The sequence below is a fragment of the Gavialis gangeticus genome, unplaced genomic scaffold (assembly GCF_001723915.1).
Source record: "Gavialis gangeticus isolate Ggan-Ray unplaced genomic scaffold, GavGan_comp1, whole genome shotgun sequence".
Classification (NCBI taxonomy): domain Eukaryota; kingdom Metazoa; phylum Chordata; order Crocodylia; family Gavialidae; genus Gavialis; species Gavialis gangeticus.
The window spans coordinates 63,259,819-63,282,547 of record NW_017729022.1 but is presented as its reverse complement, the minus strand read 5'-3'; the positions used below and the strand labels follow the sequence as shown (position 1 = coordinate 63,282,547).

General features: G+C 47.8%; 3 protein-coding genes across 5 annotated transcripts in view; 2 read left to right on the top strand and 1 right to left on the bottom strand.

The window, feature by feature from the left end:
* MICALL1 (MICAL like 1) overlaps positions 1 to 2,058 on the top strand; it is a 41,794-nt gene extending 39,736 nt beyond the window's left edge. The window contains exons 16-17 of the mRNA XM_019515807.1: positions 466 to 512; positions 1,268 to 2,058. Coding sequence (XP_019371352.1) covers positions 466 to 512; positions 1,268 to 1,389 — 169 coding nt within the window. The 3' untranslated portion in view covers positions 1,390 to 2,058. The remainder of the gene's footprint in view (positions 1 to 465; positions 513 to 1,267) is intronic.
* A 517-nt stretch (positions 2,059 to 2,575) lies between these two features.
* CUNH22orf23 (chromosome unknown C22orf23 homolog) lies at positions 2,576 to 12,303 on the bottom strand. 3 transcript variants are annotated; one of them, XM_019515226.1, is made up of 7 exons: positions 12,246 to 12,303; positions 9,948 to 10,062; positions 8,503 to 8,565; positions 7,826 to 8,014; positions 6,615 to 6,752; positions 5,603 to 5,703; positions 2,576 to 4,753 (listed from the first exon to the last, which is right to left on the bottom strand). In XM_019515226.1, exons 2-7 carry the CDS (start codon positions 10,051 to 10,053, stop codon positions 4,649 to 4,651), a joined length of 702 nt encoding a protein of 233 aa, XP_019370771.1. In that variant the 5' UTR covers positions 10,054 to 10,062; positions 12,246 to 12,303; the 3' UTR covers positions 2,576 to 4,648. The 3 variants fall into 3 exon arrangements, with proteins under 3 accessions (XP_019370771.1, XP_019370773.1, XP_019370772.1); XM_019515228.1 differs by lacking the exon at positions 12,246 to 12,303 and having other exon boundaries at positions 9,630 to 10,041; XM_019515227.1 differs by lacking the exon at positions 12,246 to 12,303 and having other exon boundaries at positions 8,503 to 9,788; positions 9,948 to 10,039.
* A 30-nt stretch (positions 12,304 to 12,333) lies between these two features.
* POLR2F (RNA polymerase II subunit F) lies at positions 12,334 to 19,335 on the top strand. The gene is made up of 5 exons (XM_019515229.1): positions 12,334 to 12,446; positions 12,534 to 12,603; positions 15,976 to 16,106; positions 18,658 to 18,729; positions 19,153 to 19,335. Exons 1-5 carry the CDS (start codon positions 12,427 to 12,429, stop codon positions 19,241 to 19,243), a joined length of 384 nt encoding a protein of 127 aa, XP_019370774.1. The 5' UTR covers positions 12,334 to 12,426; the 3' UTR covers positions 19,244 to 19,335.
* Positions 19,336 to 22,729: the final 3,394 nt, after the last annotated feature.

The window sequence follows — 22,729 nt, the reverse complement described above, 5'->3', positions numbered from 1 at the left end:
GGGGGGGAGTGAAAAAAAACAGCAATGTGGTTATGCTGGTGACACAGTGGCAACCAGAAGTCACCACTGCCCCCCTGCCCTGGGCACCCGGCTGTATAACTATGCCACTGTCCCATGCAGTTGACACTACAGAAAAGATGGCACCTGTCATCTTGATGCGGGGAATGTGCACTAGAGAGAGAGTCTGAGGTTTTATTGTTATTGACAGACCTTCCCCATGATCGCCCAAGCCCTGTTCCTATGAATCAGTGTTGATGGTTTGTGGGGGTGGCAAGGAGTTTGTCTGGAATGACATCTGTCCTGGTACAGGCATATGTGGCAAAGAATCATGGGACACAGGTGGACCCCACCCCCCACCACTCCTGTCACAGCTCAAGAGCTGGGGGGGCTCTCTTTCCTGAACCAATGCTATGGTGGATGTCTTTGGGATAGAATCTCTCATCAGTTTCTTTCTGTTTGTTTCAGAGAGGAAGAGGAGGATAAAATGTTGGAAGCTATGATTAAGAAGAAAGGTAAGCGAGGAAGAGGGCTTCAGGGTCCTGGTTCTCCCACCCTCACAGGGCGGAATAAACAGTTAGTGTAGATGGGTGCCTGTACATGAGAGGAGAGACTGCTCTGACACTGCGTTGGAGCAGCAGATTGATTGAGTCTGCTGGAACATGGTAACTATCACGCTCCAGCAGCCTCCTATGTCTCATGTATCAGTCTCCCTGCACTTAAAGATGGTGGCAGGGGCACTTTAGCTCAAATGCCCCTGCCGCCATTTTTAAGTGCATGGATGCTGATACACAAGATGCTGTGGTGCTTTTAATTAGAGCAGCTCTCAGAACCGCTCTAATTAAAGTGCTGCCCCCCTGGAACATGTGTAAAAGTGTTTTGGGAGGGTGGGGGTGTTTGGCTTGGGATTTATCCTGTTCTGTATAGGTTCTCATACTGCACCTTCTGGTAGTGCCTGAAGTGGTGTGAATGCCTGTCACATGTTCTCTTCTCATCCTCTCCCCGCAGAGGAGTGGGCAAAGAGCCTTTTGGGGAATGTTCTGATGTATTATATATGTCAGCATTGCTCTGTGCTTGTGTTCAAGGAGTCAAGGGAATCACAATACTCTTAGGGCAGAAAGTTGGTCAAATGTGTGACTGTCCTCAGCTCCCAGGGAAACTCATGCTGCAGTCTCAGTTATGTGGGGAGTCGGGCTTGTAGGCAGCAGCGTGTGTGCATCATCCATGGGCCCCATCCTGTAGGCAATAACCTATGGCAATTCTCTTGCAGAATTTCACAAGGAAGCTGAGGCTGAGGGCAAGAAGAAAGGAAAGTTCAAACCCCTGAAAGTGCTCAAGCTGCTTGGCAACAAACAGGAGTCAAAGAGCAAGTCACCCAAGGAAAAGACCTAGAGCAGGAGAAGGCCAGAAGCGAGGGTGGATCCATTGCTGCCTGACTGTCAGCCTTCCCCGCAGCTGGCCAGATCCCTGCCAAAGGGGCTGCCACCCCTGAAGCTGTGCTTCTCCACTCATCGTCCCCAAGCAGTCCCAACACTGGCTTCCCCCTGTGGGAGCTCAGTCAGTTTTTCAGCCACAGATGTGGGTCTGCCCAAATGGGGGAGAGGCATGGCGGGGCTGATCAACTGTGCTCCCCTTTTCTCATACTGTGGGGAGCTGCCCTGAGGAAAAAAGCTACTGTGTTCCCTCCCCTCCACACACAAACCCTTGGTGGGGGGCAAGAGGATGAAAAGCTTTAGGAGATATGTTACCCTGTTGTGTGTGTCTATGTATGCACGAACAGCAAGGAAAGGATTTGGGGGTTTATGGGAAACTTGCACTAATGGCCCTCACCTCTTCCTCTAACTGTGATAGTCACATGTGCCTCGTACCCACTGCCTTGGGGCCAGTGGACCTAGCTGTCCCTCGCTGACCTCCAGCTCTTTCCTTTGCTGTCTAAATTCCCCCAGTCATGTTGCGTTTGAAGCTCTGGGTGTGTGCGCACAGGGTTGTCATTTAATTGGCATAAACTACAATTCAGGAAACATTCCTGTGTTACAAGGTCCTAAACAAATAACCAAAAAAGAAAACAAAAGTGCCCTGTTCTGAACTCCCCCTAGCACTGAGGGCAGACACCCCAGGAGCCTCCAGGCTGATAGGGATCAATTCCAGGGCCACAGGCAGCACGTAAAGGGATGGGACTACTTGGAGGTCCACTGGCTGTAGCTGAGTTATCCCACTCAGGGCATCTAACCCTCCCTGATGCTGCTAACTAGACCCACTCTGCTGCCTTTTCTGGGAGGGGAGGCACATTCCTTACCCAGGGGAGGGAAGAGAAGTACAAGACTATTCAGTACCAGCGAAATCATCTGGTTAGCTGCTCGCTGGGGCCACCCTCAGCCAGTGTGGGAAACGGGATGGGGATCCCTGGGTGTGCGCTGGCTTTGCCTGTATATACTTTTAAAGATTGCAAGGGAAGTTTGGTAGTCTTTCCGAGATGAAATTCAACCCCCTTCCCTGCTTTTTAAACCCTTCTTCTATTTGTTTGTGTGTGAGTATGTTGGAGGATGGGAAGAGCACTCTTCCCATCCTCCCTTCTTTTTTCTGCCTTCTCAGAGGGGAGATGCTATTTATTGAATTGTTTGATTGGTCTGTTAGACATGGAGTCTTGTGGGTGTCAGTTGGTCAGCTGTTTGTCTTGCCTTCTCCTTAGCAGAGTAGACTACCAGCCCAGAGCAAACTGCTGCAGTCCCTTCTCCAGGTCCTGTGGGGTTCATCCAAACCATACTCATTTCCGGCAGTGTCTTGGCCCGTTGCTGGTGCCTGTTTTTATAAAGGGATCCCTGTTTACAAGAACACTGAGGGATCTGAGTTCATCATGGCTCCTGGGGCTGCCACTGTTGATGGGGGCAGGATGCTTGGCCCCCTAGCAATGGAAAGGCACGCCCATTCTCACCCTGGCAACCCCCAACTGGCTGACCCAGGAGAAATGGCTAGAGGGGAGATCTCACTGCACATCCCCTCTCCAAAGCAACGCAAACTGACAGGCTTTGCAGCCTGCTATCAAGTCACTGTTGCCAAAGGCCGTTGGGATTGCTGCAGTCTGACTCCCCCTTCCCCATTGGTATTTTGATTTATAAATTATTACACTATACTAACTCTGGGATTTTCATTCATCTGCAGAAAAATAAAACGTTGGAGTTACATATATGCTGCTGCCATTTTGCTTCGTGTGTCCTGTGCTTGCGTTGCTGCAGGGTTTCAGGTCTGAGCCCCACCTTTCAGGCTGCCCTCTTATGGAGGTTTGCAGAAGCACAGACAAGTAGCTGAGGTTGCCTATAGACATGCTCATTCATGTTCTAATTGGAATCTGTTGGAGCAGACTCAATTAGTCTAGTCTGCTCCACCTTCTAATTGGAAAACTCCAGCATCACCTCACCCTCACATGTATTAAGCCCCTGCACATTTCAAAATGGCTGCAGGGACACTTTATCTATACCTCGTCGAGTGAGCCTTAGATAAAGCATCCCACAGCAGTTCTGAAACATGCAGGGGCTTAACAGATGTGATGGTGAGCCATTTTGATTAGCTGCTGTCCAGGAACTGCTCTAATTAAAATGGCCCCAGCCCACCCCCAAGCATGTGTATAGGCAGGCTGAGTGCCTGAAGCAAAGGAAGGGAGGAGCCTGAGGATTCAGAGACCCATTGAAAGGACTCCCTAAACTGGGCTCAATTCAGAAGTAGCTGAATGAAATTCTTGGAGTTTTTATTATCCTGGGCATCATACCAGATGATCCAATGGTCTTATCTGGCCATTCTCTACAAACATCTTGCCTCCCCCAACAACTACGGGATCATGTTTACTCTGTATCAAGATGCTTTAGAAAGGACAAGGGACCATTGACCTAAGACCTTCCCGAGCTGTGAAGCCTGAGTGGCATGTCTCCTCTTTCCCAACCCAGCATAGTAGCCTACCTGAACCTGCACATTTCATTGGCTGAGGAGGAGAGGAGGTCCCATATACACAAAATCTCACTGAACTGTGGTACTGTCAAATTCAAGGTTTGTATTTATGAGGCCACGTGGCTGGTTCTTCTTGTCAGCTATGTGGCAGCAGTTGACATGGTTTCCAGAGTTGTACTGACAGAAGTGGTAATGCAGGCTAATGTGATAATGTGGGTGGATGTAATATACTAATGTCCAGAAATAACCAGAGATTCCTTCCCCCAAGGATTATGGAAAAGGTACAGATTTTCCATCTGGGTGCCTGTTCTGCAGGAAAGCTGTGTTCTGCCCCCTTAAGGTGTACATAGAAGGTGGAAGGGGGCTCTGCTTTTATTCTATTTCAAAGGTCACTGCAACATCACTGGTCTTCATCTCCTGTGGCTTCACACAACAAGACTCTGATTCCCAGATTGAGGTCCCCAAGCATCTAACGCTTCACCACAAAATGCACCCATGGAGAAAGTAAGCTAGTAAGTGGAGAAGATTTTACAAAGTCTTTCTCCTATGCTGTCCATAATGTCCCTGCCCTATGCTTGGCTCTATGCAGCAGGCACTGATGTTTCTTCCAGAGCATCTGCTATAGATGGACAGGTTCAGACCAGTTTCTGACCTTTCAGAAGCTGCTGGAAGACCAAGGAAAGAATGGGTGGGAATGCTCTGCATTCGTAGTCTAGCTCTGGGAATCAGATTGGCTCCCTACAGGAAGGTTTGTAGCCATTGCCTCTCTTGCTTCCTTGTTCCTGTTCTTGTCAATGATCTCCATCTCCCGCAGTTTCTGCACAGAACAAGGAAAGAGCTGAGCTATTAAGAATGCCAAGAGCTGTTATTTCCTGCCACATGTAAGGTTGGAGGGATCTTCTATTAAATTACATACTGAAATTGGGTCTTTAAGAAGAGGCTGGATGCCTACCTGGCTGGACTCATTTGAGTCCCGTCTCTTTTTGGGGTTTTTTGTTGTTCTCCCGCCCTGGCGGGGGGTCGGGCTAGAAGATCTACTAGGTCCCTTCCGACCCTTAATCTATGAATCTATGAAATAAGGAAGGCGCTTGAAAGCCTCTCTCACCTCAGCTGCTGCTTCTACCCTCCTTCTTCCCGCTACCCTCCACTGAAAAAATAAATGTCTACATCATCTTATGAAAAAGAAAGTGGGTTCTCTGTCCTCTCCCCAGTTCCGGTCAGTAGATACAGATCTTAAAATTCAGGTCCTAGACAGACAAACATATACCTGGTGTACAGATACTATGGTTCTGTTCTGATGTAAATTGCACTCAGATTGGGAATGGACAGACATACAGTTATCCAGAAGTACCTGTGCACAATGGGTGACTATTACACTTGACACTTAGGAAGCACAGGAACAGCTCAAGAGTCTTTGTTCCTTCAACTACCTCCACCAGATGGATGTGAACAGACAAAATCTAAATCAGCATAACATACACTTGCAGAGTTTTCCCCAGTTCTTTCAGAGGCGATTCTCCGTCAGAGTAGCAGTTACCCCATTTATGGGTCTGCATCATCTGTCTGTTACTTTCATACACCAGGAGAAATGTTACACCTATCCTGGATCTGAGATTCTGTATCATTTAGGTTCCTCCTGCAGACACCAGAGAGGTTCCTAAGGTACCTGTGAGATTTCAGTAAGGATGATCCCTCGGTACTTCTTGTCCTGTCCCAGAGCTACCATCTCCTCCAGGAACTCCTTCCTCTCCCGAATTTCATTCACCACTGAGCACCAGAGCAAGCAAAACAGAAACATGAATCAAAAGTGGGAATGCAGCATTATTAGTTAACTCTGCAACCTCCCCTGCCTTCCCAGCCCTCTTAGAACAAAAGCCTAGAAAGGGTAGAGACAATTTCTAGAATGACAGCTAGATGGCCCCTATCACTGTGGCCATGCATTTAAAGATACAAGTGCCATTCCTCTCTCTTTCTTCCCATGATGTCAAGCTCAATTCATATGTAGACTGGTCTGGCAGGAGGGATGTAGAGCTTATTCAGTGCCCAGGGAAATCACAGGCAAGACTCTGCCACTCTAGAAGAACCTGCATGGCAAAGCAGAGCAGTGTTTCACCAAAGTCCTGGTCATCACTTAAGTCTTACTGGGATAGCTTGTTGGTTAGAAGTGTGAAAGCAACACAGCCTGACCAACACAGCTGTGCTGGCAATGGCCCTAGTCTGCACGCAGTTATACCACCAAAAAAATACCCGGGCTTTTCACTTAAATTTCTCCTATGAATCACCAAGTGCTTTTATCAATAGTCAGCACCTAAATACAGCAACACCTGGTAAGAGCAACCTGCTAGCACTGGGAGCCCTTTTCCTATCTACATTAAGGTGACACCTCCTATAAGAGCAATAGCTGCATACACACAGCATAGCACCATGCTGCTGACAGGCCTCAGCTTCTTCATTTCAGGGAATCAGTGCCAGTTAGGTCTACCAAAGCCTCTCTTGCTGGTACACGCAGTGTCTCCACTAGACGGATGGATAGGGGTAGCAAATCCTCTGTGTCAGAGAGGAGGCCAAAAGCAATGTTCCACCTGCCTCAATAAAGGTGAGATTACAGGGACACATATCCTGATCCCCTGCATCTCGTCAAGAGCCAACTCTTGTGCCCCAGCCTATTTCTTATGTACATTCTTCAAACCGGTCAGGTTCAGGTATCTCCTCCTCCTCCTTTTTCTGCACTGGCTTCTGCTGTGGTTTGTGTTCCTCCTTGTCCTTCCCAGTTGCCAAGATGTTCTGGAGCCTTTGCTTTTCCCTCTCCAAGTCTCCTGTGGAAGCCCAAAATGTAAGTCACTAGAGAACTGAGACACCAGTGCTGTCTCTCCACCAAGGGCCTACTGAATGCAAGGCCTAGCTACATACAGTTTCTATATAAATAATAGCTTGGGAAATATGCATATGGCAGTGCATTCCCATACCATCAGTCTAAGCCCCATAAAGCAACCTTATCTGGCAACTGAGAGTGCCCTCATCCCTCTGTTTTACCCAACAAATTAGGGTATTGGTGGTTTTGGGGCACTGTGTCTACAAAAGAAAAAAAGAACCTTTTTTTGTGCAAAAAGGTTCTTCAGGCAGCTTTAGGAAGAGGTTAGAAAAACACGAGTAGGATGGTTTAGAGAGACTGCTGATCCTGCCTGGAGCAGGGGGGTGGACTAGATGCAACCTCCTGAGGTCCCTTCCAACCCTGCTATGATTGTATGAATCAGGAATTTGCCTGACATGAAGGGGTAGAAAGCCAACCCTTTTAGCCCAAATCAGATGATGCCAGTGCCATTACCAGCCTTGCAACTCCTACAGCCTATGAATTTCAAGCCTGCTATTAGAGGCGCAGTATTCCTGGTAACAAGGTAAGAAGACTTAATGAAGTGAGCAGCTGAGAGCTTGCTGTCCCCACAGAAATTGGCAGACATGCTGCACTCTGCTTAAGCAGTACCATTAGTATTGAAATCAATGGGATTTTGGCAGTGTTTGTATGATATAAATGGCTAGCCACCCTTTCTGTTGGCCAGCCATTTAACTGTTCTGTTGGTGTCTTAAGTATTACCATGCAGTACAGTGCTGGCAGTATTTAAATTGTGTTCACAGCAAAAAGTCCAGCAACGCTTGCATTAGTGATGCAAATGTGTAAGCTGCATGGTATGGCAAAACTACCTTGACAAAAATTAAAGCAAACCCCCACCAATGAATCACCTTAGGCTCCCAGCCAGCAGGCAGGACTGGGATAAGATAAAGAGGTGAGGGACACCTGCTAATGAAGGAGCAAAAAAAAAAAAGGAGAAAGTGAGATGAAGGGAGGGACTTAGCAGAGAGGCTTATCCCTTAGCAGGGCTTGCTCACTTACGAGTGGCCTTTGGTTTGAATTTATCTCGGGTGTAGGCATTGCCTGCCTGGCAGATCTTGGCAGGTCGGAGATGGGGTCTAGCCAGCAAGCTCACTGGCAGACAAGGCTTTGGTGGAGAAGAATTGGGCTTTGCAAGCTCTGGCTGTTTGCTGGAAGTTGGGTTGCATTGGATGGGCAGAGCATCACCTCCTGGGGAAAGAAGGAAAGACACTAGTATGTCAGACACAGAGGGGTCTGCAGCTTGATAACATCTCTAGACATCTTTGGCAAAAATCCCAGGTCTGTAGAAAGGCAAGGGTTAGTGTTGTGCTGTGATCTATGGGAGCATCAGAACTGTGTCCCATTCCCTGGGCTGATTTCACTGTCTCTGTATAAGATAGAGATGGAAATACCTGAGCTGTGCCTAATGTGGAAAAGAAAGACATTTCTCCACTGCCATTTCTTGCCGGTGGGCTTTTGTGCCTCTTCTCCCATTTACAGATAAATGCTTTCTGGAAAGACAAGGATCTATATTATCTCACCAGAGGTGAATTATTCACTGAATTCTCCACTACTCTGAACTCTTCACCACAGCAGCTGAAACATGGTTAAAAGGATTAGGAACAGGTTATTAAGAAACCTGCATAAGACAGAGTGTGTAGGTGTGGATGTGCACAAGGAAGACAGACATCACTCACGTTTTATGCAGTCCATAAGGTGGCGTTTCTGGAAATTAGTAAGTCTGCATTCCTGCATCATCACTGAAAGACAAGAACCATCAGTAAAGCCCCAACCAGTACACTACACCTCTGGCCTGTGGAATTATCTGCCCACCTTAAACAACTAATCCATATTTAATCCAACTAATTTCTAATCCAGATTTATGCCCCTAGTGCCTTGATTGTAAAAATTAGAGGCTCCTCCTGATTTCCATCTACCATTTTAAATCAGAACACAATTAAAAAAAATGGCAAATATACAGACAGAGCAAAGGGAATGATTTTTTCATTGCAACTAATTAGCTTGTAGAATTCTGTTGTGAGCTATTACTGACACAAACTGTTCCAAAAGTTTCAGGAAAGCATATATGATGGCTACTGGAGAAAGGCCTCTTCACATAAGGTAAAGTTTAAACTTTTATGTTTCCACTATAAAGCCAAGAGGCAGTTGTCTCCAAAGAAAAATCAGCTTTGGCTTTAAAATGGTACAGAAGGTCAGGTGGAGGTAAAACTTCTCCCAGGTTTGGAAGCAAATGATACCAGGCTTTGTAGTGACAGAAGTGAGAAAGAGAGACAATCAAGGGAGCCATCAGTCATTATCTTTTAACTGATTAACTGCAATAATGAGACTTTTGCCTTTCGCTTTGGCTCGCTTTGGCAACTGTTGAAGAAGGGTTACAAAAGTGGGTTATTACTTAGTATGTGCCAGCATCTGTAAGTACCCTTGGTGATGGGTGTTATGTAAGACAGAGAGACAGATAAGATGGTTGGATTAGACAGACACTTTACAGGACATATACAGAAGACTGTCCCTGGCCCGAAAAGCTTGCAGACTAAACAATGGACTTGAGGCAAGAGGCTGCATTCACCAAGAAAGGGAAGGGTGCAGAATGGCATAGCTATGGAGAAACAGCAATGTCTTTACTTAGGTCAGGGGGAGTTAAAACATCTTGTGTGTTACCACGAGAGAGAAAGATGGAACAGAAACAGTCTCTGGGTTTGATCTGAATGGGAAGAGGAAGCAAGATGAGTGAGTGGGTATAGAAAAGGCAGTTTAAGCAGCATGGGCTAGTACAGCTCTCTCTATTTAGTGCAGTTTCTTTTACCACTTGTAGCATCTGTATGTCTTCCAGTAGTGCATTAAGCAATGTAAATAACATTTCTCATGAGTGGTCCATTTTCTCTCCTCATACCTAGAGAGAGTATTGTGTATGTAGTGAAATGTTTGAGGTTGACAGGGATTTTTTTTCTGAATGCATATATGCCTACAACAAATGGAATAAGTCAGATCCACATACAACCACAGTGAGTGTTGTACAAAAACCTACACAAAATACAATGCAACAAGACAGGAAGCAAGAAAGCAGTCTCAAAAGACTTATGGCCTCCCCTGTGTTCTCAACTCCATACCACCCTCCCATTACCTTTCAGGAGCTCCTGTGTTTCTTGGCTGTAAGGAACGGTTCCAGGAGAATGCCAGACCCCTGTTCCTTTCCACACATCTACTCTTCTTCCCTGCTGAGACGACATTGTGAAACCCTGAAAATGACAGCGAAGGCAGAGAAATAGTAAATCATCTTCAACTGCTAGCAACTTAACTCAACAATCCTAAGTCATTCCAGGATCCTAATATATCAGTGATGCTCAGTCTTGTTCCTCAGTAGGCCAGATGGACAGTGCCTCTTTTGTCCATGGGCTGAATCTGGCCAATAGTCCCTATATGGCACCCATGGTGGGCACTGCAGGCTCCATGCGGGTGTGCAGAGGGAGGTGGGTGGCAGCTCCAATCCAGATGTGGGCAGGAAGGGGCACAGTCCAGACCTGTTGGGGGGAGAGCATGCAGCCCAGCTCCAATAAGCTGTGTAGGGTTTGGGGTTTGGGAATTTAGCCAAATTTCCCAACCCATGGAAAGCCGTGGGCTGAACATTGAGCCCCTCTGTAACATACAGTCATCAGTCCCTCTGCATTAGCCTTTATATTTAATTAAATATAATGCCCTGAAATCTTGACTTTTGGGCTAGGGACAGATATTATACATAAACTGGTTTAAGTGACCAGAAAATGGTTTAAACCTGTAACAGAACAAATGCTCAGTGCACATAAACCCATTTGAAAATGGCTGAAACCGGCTTGAGATAAACCTGGTTGAATGTAGTATCGGACTTTTAACTGATTTGGGTCAAACAAGTTTATGCAATGTCTGTCCTAGACCCCTTGCTGGTATAAGTTAAACAAGACTCCCCCAGTATCCCAGATGCCTTGCAGCCATGTGCAGGGCTGTCTGCTCTCTGCTCCCTGGCAGGGCTGGCCCCTCCCCTCTGCTCCCTGGCTGGAGCTCCAGTAGAGACTGCAGACACAGCAGCATCTGCCTGGCTTCCTCCTGCCCTTCCCCGCAGCCCCTGATCGATCAAGCAAGGATTCCCTGCTCCCTCTGCCACACCATGGACTGTAGCCAACATATGGTATGCTAGCTAATGTTGAAAGGTGTCTGTATAAGGCAGACAGGAGTGTCCACTTAGAGCTTTTGGAGCTAAATGAAGAGCTTGAACTAATGAGAGGCTTTTGTTTTCCTGATGGGCTGATAAACACTGTATAACTCCCTGCTGTGTAAGTAAATGCTGTGCAACTCCCTGCTGGCTCCATCACTGGTCAGTAAGCTGGGGGAGGAATCCCTCTGCACATGTCCCCACTTGGGCTTGGGGCCATTTTGCTTCCCTCCCTTCCCCCAATCTGGCTTTTGCTCCTGCACTGCCGCAAGCGAGATCCCGGCCTCAGTGGCTGGGAAGGCGCAGTGGGATCGCCCCCTGGCTGGGAGGGGGGCTCTGGGGGTCCTGGGCCATGCTGAGCGCGAAGCAGGGGGGAAAAGCCAGGCAGACCCCAGCTGGGGTCCCTGAAGGCCAGCGTGGGGTTTAAACCTCTCCCCAGTCATACTCAGCCTGTCAGGGCCTGGCAACGCACTCCTCAGCTCAGCATAGTAGAAGGGAAGGGAGAGCTGCTCTAGCACCACTCCCCCCCGGCTTCTAGCCTGAGCTACTGCAGGCACATGCCTGAATTTCCTCAGTCCAGAGTTAACATCCCTACGCTTACAAACCAGTTCAGCCTGGCCAGGTTAGCCTAACCTGCAAAGACTGAATCAGTTCAGGCTCAGGCTTGTTGAATTTCTGCCCCTAGCCCGAATTACCCTAGTTCTTTAACAGCTGGGAGTCCCCATCCTCTCTTTTACTGTCTCCTCGGTGATGGTGGCAAGCATCCAATACGTTCAGCTGCAAATGGCTGTAAATGTCTGGAGAGCCTACGAAGCCCTGCTCAGATACGTGCACAGGCTCTCCCCCGTTCCTACACAGGAGATCTGAGCGCAGCAGATCCACGGCCCTTCCACCCCTGAGCAGTTATGGGTTTGCCATCTGTCCTGACCATCTAAGCTTAAGTCTGCTGGCCCAGCCTGCAAACCCTTAGCACTGTGCAACTCCCACCACTTGCTAGAGGACAACCACCCTTCTCCTTCCATCGAGCCGCCTGACGAAACACGATAGTACCAGATTTTGTCGCATAAAACACCCCCCCCAAAACAAACAAACAAAAAACCAGCTGCTGGAAATTGGTGTGTACATTATATGTGAGAAATATGGTAAGAGCTGTTTCGTTTGATAAAAGCAACACCCCGCAGCTGAGGAGCCCCCCCGCACTCGGGGCCGAGGGCAGGTCCCCGCGGCAGGACTCACCCCGCAAGGCCCCGCTCCGGCGGCAGCCGTCACCCTGGAAACCAGCCCCACCTTCCCCTTCCAGTGCCTCCTCCGAGGCACACTTCCGTGACGTCAGCCGGCTGCCGGAAGTGGCCGCGCGGCGGGAGCCGGGGCCGCTATCGCGAGAGCTGCCTGCGCGTGCGCCGACGTTGTCGACGGGATGTCGGACAACGAGGACAAGTGAGTGGGGGGCGGGAGTGAGGGGGCCCCGAGGCGGGGCAGCTGGAGGGAGGGCGGCGCTCACGGCCCCGGCCCCTGTCTCCGCAGCTTTGACGGCGACGACTTCGACGACGGGGAGGAGGACGAGGGGCTCGATGACTTGGAGAACGCGGAGGAGGTGCGTGACGTCGGGGCGGTGGCGTCATGGCATAGAAGCCTGCGCCGGCAGTGTCATGGCGCACGCGGGGCCCCCCTCGCCCCAAGGGCTCGTGACGGAGTTATGACGTCATGGGGTGGGATCCTTGAGAGTGAGGGCTAGGCAGGACTAGCCCCAGCCCTGGCTTCCTTGACTTGGATCTTTGAAACCTTCGTGTTGCCTCCGCGCAGCCCCTGCTGTGCCCTTGTCCTACCCGGGGGTCCAGCCCCACCGCCTGGGTTCAGGCCAGTGGCTGGGTTGGGGGTCGTCGTGCTTTATTTGGATGCAGGGGTGGTCCCACACCCTAATGTGCCATGTCGCCAGTCGAGCATACCCCAGATGGGCTGTACAGGTGTCCTTACACAGGCCTGCCCAGCAGCACTCCATGACGGTTGTCCAGGTGTCATCGCGGCCCTGGGGCGAGGTTTTCCCTAGCTCAAGAGGTCCATTCCAGCACCACTTCCTCATGATTCTGTGGCAGTTCTTTCCATAGGCTTTTATACCTGTTTACAGCTCTTTCCTGTACATCCTCTGATGGCCATGCTCTAGATGAGGGGTGGGCAATTATTTTGGAAAGAGGGCCGCTTACTGAGTTTTGGCAAGCCATCAAGGGCCACATGACAGGCAGCTCAGGGGCAGATAAATACTCATTTTCTAAATTTTATGGGGCCCCACAGGCCAGATAGAGTGGCTTGTTGGGTCGCATCTGGCCTGCGGGCCACATTTTGCCCACCCCTGCTCTGGATCCTCACTACTTACCTTTGACGGTGGTTATTTCCTCACCAATCTGTTACCCTCATCCTTTTCTTTTCAACTCACTTCCCAGCTGCTGAGCCATCTTTCGGCTCGTTTTGCTTCTCTGTTCTGTCTTGTTTTACCTTCCTGCAGCTAACTGTATTTTGTTTTGCGTGCAGTAGTTGTTGACATTGTTTGTGTGCCTATTCAAAAAAATGGCATCAGTTCTGCCAAGGTGGCTTACAGGCCTATGGGGGGTTAGAAAGGAATTTTATCCCATACTCAGATTGGGATGGACTGCGGGGGTTTGCCTTCCTCTGTAGCTGGGGGAGTGGCCTCTGCCTGGGATCTCTCAAGCATATATTAACATGGTTTTATAGAAGCAGGAGGTTGGCTGCTGGTTCCCCTGCTTTACCTGTGGCAGGTTATGGTGTTGTCTTGTGTGCAGTTTGATAATATTCATCTGCAGAGTTTAGCTTATGGATTGAGTAGGGTGACTTGGAGAGGGATGATGCTGTCTCAGGCAGGGATTTGGACTAGATGACCTCTGAAGGTCCCTTCCATCCCTGCTTCTTTCTGATTCTATGAAAGAGGATTTGGAGGAGAACACATAGATGATGGCTTTGCAGATATTTACAGTTCTTTCCTAAAAGGAGGGGCAACAGGAGGGAGAGTGCGAAGGAGCCCTTTTGATAAGGTAACAAGTGGGAAAGGACAACTGGCATTACAGGCTGATGGGAGAGGGGAGTCAACTTCCCAGCAGTGAATGAGAAGCTATAGGTAGAAAGAAGATAGGTCATGAAGGACCGTGATGGCAGAATGAGTGGTTTACCTCTGAGGTGATGGACTCTAGACAAAGATCCAAACAACCTTGAGATTAGAGGGGCAAAGAATGAAGCTGACTCTAAACCAAAAGACTGCCACAAGCAGGAAGCTGATCAATGGAAGGAGGGTAAAAATCGCCTCTGTCTGTCTAAGGTAAATAGGTGACAAGCAGGAAAAAAAATTCAGACACGTGTGATTAAGCCTGAACTCCCTTATACTATAGCTGATCTAACTCTACCACTCTATGTAATTCTGTGTTATCTGCCAATTTGGCCACCCCACTACTACCCCACCCCACTCCTGTCTGGATCCTTCAGGAAGAGGCAAAACAGCCCTAGTCCTAGTGTGGACCCCTGGGGGACACTGCTGTTTGCTTTTTCCCATCCTGAAAATTGGCTGTTTGGACTTGAACTTACCTTTTTATACTTTCAGTCTTGATAACCCTTCTTAGTTTGACTTCTAGCACCCTGCCACCCAGGGTTAACTTCCAGGAGACTAAAGACCAAGGTGGGTAGTGAGGTGCTACAGAAGGATCTGGCATGATTGGGTGACAGGGCAACTAAATGGCAGGTGCTATTCAGTGCAGGTAAGGGTATTTTTGCAGCTGGGCAACCCCATCTAGACAATTCAGGGGAATGTACCTGAGCTGTTACTACGTGAGAGAGATGTGGGAAGGTTTGGCAACAATTTGCTAACAACATTAGCTTGGTACTCAGCAGCTGTCAGCAAAGCAGACAAAATGTTAGGGGTATGAAGAGAGGAATAGGAAACAAAACAAAAAGTATCATCATGCCCCTTTATAAATCCATGGTGTATCCACACCTTGAATAATGTCCTCAGTTCTGGTCCCCACACCTCAAAAAGGATGTAGAGGAATTAGAGAAGGTCCAGAGAAGGGCAGCAAGGATGATTAGTGGTATGGAGGGGCTTCCATATGAGGAGAGACTAAAGAGGCTAGAACTATTCAGTTTAGACAAAAAGATGCTTGAGGGGGAACATGAGAAGGGTTTTCAAAATACTGCATGGCAAAGAGAAAGTAATGAGGGATTTGCTATCTACTCTCTCAACACAACTAAGTGTCAAAAAATGAAACTAGCAGGTAGTAAGTTTAAGACAACAAAATAGCTTTTTCCCACTCAGTGCTTAAAGTCAAGCTCCTTGCCACCAGATGTTATGGAAGCTGGCAATTTCGTTGCATTCAAAAAGGGATCGGACACATTCTCGGAGGAAAGGGGCATCAGTAGCTATTGAGCATGGGAGGGAGGGACACAGACTCTAAATCAGAACTTCTTAGATACTAAATACTAGAAGCTGCAAGCGTGAGAGGAACAATAGAGGAAAAGAAACCCTGGTCATACCTTGTTCATTTTCCCTTTCAGCATCCATTCTGCCCCTGTGTGACAAGGTGCTGGGCAAGGTGAACCTATGGTCTGAACGAGCAAATGGCAGTTCTTATGCTCTTGGGTGTATAAATAATGATTCACAGGATCAACCCAGAGATTTCCAATAGGAATCCACAGTGTTAAAAGCATTCTGCCCTTATGTGTGCTTTCTGAGTTCTTTTGTACCAGAAGGCTGGCTCTGTTGTTTTTCTCTAGTTAGAAAATGAATGAAAACGAAGAGCTGTCCTCTTCTGAGAGGTGCCTGAGTCCTTGAGTTAGAAAGTTTGAGAACCACTTCTCTATGGGCTTTAAATCTTTCTTTTATCATGGCCTCCAAATCTGTCTGCAGCATACTTAAAGCACAGGGTTCTCTAAATATGCCTAGAGTAAGTTTTTGCTATTTTTTTTTCAGGAGGGTCAAGAGAATGTAGAAATCCTCCCATCTGGAGAACGCCAGCAGGCCAATCAAAAGCGGATTACTACACCCTACATGACCAAATATGAGCGAGCCAGAGTGCTGGGCACCCGTGCTCTTCAGATAGCGTAAGTGTACTTGCGCCTATGCCCTTCCCTGATTAAGCTTCTGTTTTGGTACTTGCAATCTTCAAGAGCTCCAAACTCCTTGCCCATACCACCAGTGGGCTCACAAGTGGAAAGCCTGAGCCCTTTGTCAGGTCTCTAAAGCTGTCCCAGATCAATGTACCCAAGGGAGTGCCATTCCCTATGCCACCTTATACTTTATATTTTGCTAACTGGTTCCTGTAGTGGTAAGTTTCTCATCAGTTGTCAGCTCCTGCCACTAAAAACAGGTAGGTGATCTGCTGCTGGCCCCTTCCTTTTTTGCTGAGAGGTTCAAAGTTGTACACAAAAGCCAAGGCCTCACAGAAAATTCCAAAATGTCATAAGTAGCTATGGCAGGCTTGTGAAAGAAGCACTGAATCTTCTAGATTGTGATTTATTTTTGGTTAGTCAGAAGCTCTTATTGACTGTGTGTATATAACACAGATGCTCAGTTTGGTTGACTTTGAGGGGCTGCCACAGTCTAGATGTTGCTTGTATACTGTCCTAATTGCTGCCAGAGATAGATTATTCTCTGCCTTTCCCAGGATTTGTTCATATTAGTTTTAATTGGCACAGCGAGTCTTGCACTACTTAGGAGACTCAGCTGTAGAAAAGTGCATGTGTGTAAAATTGATGAAAGTTTATATATAAAATCTCTTAGTGTAATCATCTCTCATCTTAGTTTTATCCTGGTTGTATCTAGCCCTGCCCCCCAGTTTCCTGCAGTAATTCCTGTCCCCTCTGAGAGGTTCCCAAGTTTTTACATCTGGCAGACCACCTTAGCACCCGCAAAGGAGTCTGTACAACCTCCAGAAGCAGCAGTTGCTGGAAGCAGAAATGGAGTAATTTTGATGTCTTAGTATAGTAGTAAATAGCCACAAGGCAGTGCCATGCAGAGTTGCCCAAGCTACAACCTCCTGAACCAGAAATGGGATGGCCATGCTAGCAAGGGCCTGTGCCTGGACTAGTTAGCCCTTACCTCTGTGCTCCCACCCAAATCGCCAAAAAAAAGCAGCTGTACTGCTTCCTGCTTGGAAGGCAGTGTGGACAGAGCAGTGTGGTGGCAAGTGCACAGTGCTTTCCTAGTGCTGCAGAAATGTTCATGGATGTCGGTCTTTACCCTTGCAGCCGTACCCACAGAGCATCCACAGGCTGCCAACTGAGAATTGTCCCAGGTAATTGTAGGTGGCAATCACATCTTTCCTTCACTTTGTAAAGCTGTTCTTCACCGAGTCATTGCCTTGCAGAACTGTTCCATGCATGTTCTTTTAACTTAACAGGCTGGAAGGCCAAAAAAATTCTGAGTGCTAAAGTAAGCCCATTTCAGGGCTCTGGATCCAAAACAGACTGGTTTGCTGCAACATTACCTACATAGTCAGCCTTGGATACTGAATGTAGACCAACAGCAGCTCCCAGTGGCCAAATCTGCATATAGTATGAGCTACTTCTGTTTTTCGTTTGAGGGGAATGCAACTGATAATCCTCAGCTTTGACACCTGCTCCCAGCTGCCTGGCAGAAACACTTACTTCTTCTGTAGCAATGGTTCTCACAATCTCCTTAGGTTTGAGGCAGCCTGTGGAAAATGCCAACTCTTAGTTTTCACTCTTTGAGTACAGAAGAATAGTAGAACCGTTTTTTCTATTGCAGAGAACTCAGAAGACCACGATTGTGGATTTCCATTTGAAATCTTTGGGTTTATCTTGTAAGTCACATTTGCAAACCTAATGGTGTTAACATTGTGTGGCACTCCATGGCATCCTTGAAAAGATTTCAAGGCACCCATTTCAGAATCACTGCCATAGAATGTTTTAACCCAGGCTAATGACTTTAAGTAAAGCCTTGTAGCAAGTCTAGGTAGCAAATGCGTTCTCTGGATCAGTACACAGAGCTACCAAGACTGATCTTCCAAGATCATACCCAGTGTTCAGGAACTGATAATCTGTGATGGAGACTTGGGCTCTATAGCCCTGTATAGCCCTGGTTCATAATAGAATTAACTCTGGCTTCTGCCAAGCGAAAGTCTGTAGGGTATTGAGCAGGCCAGCAAAATAATTTGGTAGGGATGCAGGTGATAAGCCAACCTTAGAATCCTTTGTGGGGGTGCCCTTCTCTGGTAATGATGCCCTTCTCTGGTAATAGATTCATTTTAGAGTCACTCTTTGTTCCCCTTACTAAGTTATGCCTGGAAGTGACCCCTGCAAGGATGAACAAAACTGATGGGAAGGCCTAAGAGAAACATTAAACACCAAGCTGCCTTTTAACCACTGGCCTCCTGACAGAGGTTGCTCTTGCTCCTACATGGAAGAGGGTCTGTGATAGGGGGATGTGAAAAATCCCTGTGGAGCCTTAATCCCTCCATCCTACCTTAGCAGAGACCTCACAGATAAGAATTGCTATGATCCCACTCCTTGCCCAATTTGCTGGATTGTCCCCGAGTGATAAGCTTGTTTATGAAATAAGTACCTCCTCATTCTTCACCTCTCTGTTTTTGCCTTTCTCCTCCTTGTGACTAAGCATATTTCTTTTCTTCAGGATGTGTGCCCCAGTGATGGTGGAACTGGAAGGAGAGACAGACCCCTTGCTGATTGCAATGAAAGAACTCAAGTAAGTGTTGGAGATTTTGGCAGTGAACATGACAGCACCTTAGAGTAGCAGTCCTCTCTTCCTTCTACACTCCAGCAGCTGGAGTTAATCTCTGTTAGCTTTTGAGGCTACAGGTTGTGCTGTCTGACTACAGCTGGGAATACAGCCTCTGTGTTCATTCAGGGAGTGTGTTCTTACACCTGTGTTCTTTTAAATTGGGTTACCAGCTAGAATGCAATATCTGGGGAAGGGTTGAGTGCCCTGTAGATTGTGAGCCTATCATGTTAAGATGCTGGGGCCTTATTAATTCAGAGATCTGGTAGTTAAACTAAACCAGTGAGTTGTCAGCTGTTACTGGTATGGCACAACTGGACTCCCACATCTTGCTGAGGAGATGCAGCCAAGGTTCTGGCATTACTGTTTTCCTTTCTGTCCTCTCCTTAGAGCTCGGAAGATCCCCATTATCATCCGCAGGTACCTGCCAGATGGAAGCTATGAAGACTGGGGTGTGGATGAGCTAATTATCACAGACTGACCTGCCTCCTGTCAATGCTTCCTGGTTCTTCCTTCTCCTACAGATGTTTTTATTTTTGTTTGTACTTGTGTAAATAAAGTCTTAAAACCCCATGTTTAAGCTGACCATGGGTTTTTTTCCCCTGTAGCTCAGCTTTCTGTGACAGGAGGAGAAAGCTGCATCCTTCCCATCAAGTTAGACCTGTAACGTTCTTTCCGCCGCAGTCTGCTCTGGCCTTTCTCTTGAGAGGTACTGCCTTTTAGCCTGCTGGTAGATGCCATGAACAAGGTGAGGTGCTGTTCTATTCATGCTTTCCTCAGAGAAGTTCTGCCTATACACTACTGCAGAGATGGACTGTTCTTTCTGCCCACTTAGTGGCTGCTGGTCATATTAAACCCTTGCTATGTAAAAATTCTTCTGCAGTCACTTGGCTTCTAGGAATCCTCTAAAGCAATTAAGAGCTCTCTGCCCACACCTTCTTTCACAGCAGCCAGGGGTTGGAGTCGAGGAGACACCTCTGTTGCCTTCCAGGAGACAGACAGGCCTTTGTGCCCTGAAGCAGGTTGCCGTGGAAACCCCCAATTTCCTCTCTGATCAGGGCTGGCTCTGGGGGCTTCTCAGGAGTATCGTAGAGCAGCTCTCATCAAATCTACTATTGTTTCTCTGTTCCTGCCCCCCACTTCTTATCAATCACTGGGATCCCCTTTCAGTGGCACTGCCCCAGCAGGAAGTGCAGTCGCCGGCCTGAGTCCCCACCGACTGGGAACCTGCTCTGCAGCTATAGGTGCACTCTGTGCTTTTACACTGTATACAGCCATCCCTGCCCACACAGTCCTTTTGATGCCCAAGCCATAGCCCTACCATGCTTGCCCTGACCTAAAACATCACCATGAGTCCCTACAGGAACAAGAAGGGAGTGCATAATGTATTGAATAGGTTTGAACACTTGACTGCTTACAATGTCATGTTGCTTACTGAGTTAAGTGACTTGCTGCTGAGACTTACTGATTTCTCATGGCATCATGCTCGGGGTGGGGGGATGTAGTGGTGGCCTGCACTGCCACTCCAAGGGAAACTATTTATGTGCCAACCTCCCTGTAGGCCAGGATTGCTGCTGCCTGTAGATTGCCCCCTTCCCTCTCCCCAACCTTTATATGTTTAAGAGTCCTTGCTCTGGGGGTAGAAAATTCCTCAGTGGTAAAGTGGCTAGGGCCTGATTCCAGCAACAAATGCATTATTAAAGAAGGACCTTTGAGGTTATGAGGTTACACAGGCTGCCCTTGGCTACTGTCTCCTTATTCTTCAAATGAGGGACAATTTTTCCTCTGGGCTAGTATTGCAGACCCTGTGATTTTTAGAGCCAGATAAACTGAACCACCTTCATTCTGTGTGTATGTGCGCCCCCTTCATTCCATCTGTGTACACAGTCTAATGCGCCCATCTTCCATAGTGGGTTAATATCTACCCGCCTGTAAAATCATCATGCATCCCTACAGTGCATGTTACCCATATTACTTCTATATACACTTAGACTCAATACAGGCGCCAGTCTACCTCCTCTTTGTGTAGGGGTATGAAACAGAGAGACAGGGATGGATTCTGAGACCAGTTATAAACAACAAAATCTCTTGGCCAACTGATAGCTGAAGGGGGACATGCAAGCCGGCATGGGAAGAGTGTGGGCTCCAAGGTGTGCATGCCTTTTCTGTCCATGCCACCCTTGCCAAGAAAAGGTTAATCCGCAGAGTGATGGCCTTCGGCCCTCTTCCCCCACCCCCCATGGAATCCTTTAATCACGTTGGCGCGGTGAAATTTCAGTCCTGAAATGGTGCCTTTGTGTGATCCTTTTGGCGTCCGCGATGGAGCGCGGGGGTCGTTTTCTCGTCCCTTTTTTTTAAATAGCCTCTTTGTTCCGCGCCTGCTTCCACCCCCTGCCCCCCCACAGCAAGCCTTGCATCTGTATCAGATACGATTAAAGGGATAGGGAAGGACTCTGGGCCAACTCCTGCCTGGCTGCGGGGGGGGGGGGTACTTAACCCCTTTGTTACCAGTGCACAAGCAAAGGGTGGGGGGTGTTCTTAAGCCTGCTTCACCCGGGAGTGGGTGAAACAAGGCCTCCCATTTTAGGAGCCGTTAACTGTGTGGGAAGCTCATATGCTGAAACTCTTTACGTTCCTTGAAGAGCTACTGGAGGACATTTGTGTTTAGTTTTCTTTCTCTGCCCTTGCTAGCTCTCTTTGCTCAACTGCACAGCCCTTCCCCTTACCTGTTTTCCTCCCAACACTGCCAGAAGGTACCTTCTGATTGCCCATACCTAGCATTGTCACAGTCCTGCTCCAGATCTTTCCCTGGTCAGTGTTTTGTAAGGAGATTATTTTCCCCTCTTCTCTCAATGGCTTCACCTGTTGCCCTAGTTCCCTTTCATTTTCATGCACTTAACTATCCAGTTCCACAGCTCTGTCTGTCCAGGTCTGTCTGAGTCATTTCAATAGGGGCTGTACTTGCCTGAAGCTTCTGAACTGATGGGGCCCTGCTAGCAGGCCTAATCCAAAAGCTGCCATTGACTTCAACAGACTTTGGATCTGATCCATAGTCTCCAGAGCACATGCTCACCCCCACCCATTAAGCTCCTGGTATCCACAAACCCACTGACTAAGAAAACCTTGACACTATCTTTTAGAATTGTAGAAAATTAGGGCCTCCAGAAGTCCAATTCCCAAACTTTGGGGAGGCTGTTCCCTACCTGTGCGTGCTCTGGTCCTACCTTGTTATGAACGGCCTTGGGAGATTTTGTTCTTAAGTTGAGCAATGTCTGTCATATGTTATCCTTTCTGCCATCCTCAAATAGTTTTCCAAGCACCTGTGTGTATGTGTAGGTGGCTCACAGAAGAAAGGAAGCTTGGGTTCCCGAGTTTATGCAGACAGGATCCATGCGTGTGGCCATTTGTGCCAACTGAGACGTTAGATGGTATTGATAGTATTCTGGAAAATATATGTGCTCAGGGAGGGCGTCTTATAAGGAGATGACATGATCTAATGCCTGGAGCTGAGGACACAAAGATGAGAAGGAATCAAGAGGACTGAAGTTCCAGAAACTCACTACAGTGGGTAGGTGTTGGGAGGGGAGGGGAGGGGAAAGGAGTGGTAACAAGGCTATAGTTAACAGTCTCTGACTGAATCCTAATTGGGGAATGTGATTAGAAGGGAAGGACTACTTACTAAAGAAATAAATACAGGCTGGAGAGACAGACATCTTGAGCAGTGCTATAAGTCACTCTGAATGAATTCTGTTATGGTCCTTTCAGCAATGGGCATAAAAGAAACATGCACACGCAGGGTCTGTGTGACTTAGACACACCTTCCTCTTATTTAAGTGGAAGGGCAAGACATACATGAAAAAGGCAGAAAAATATTGATGCATGTAAATGAAACCTTTAAGTTTATTATTCCATACATTGAATGCAGAGTTAATGGTGCTAGGACAGCGCGGATTCTGAGGACAGGGAT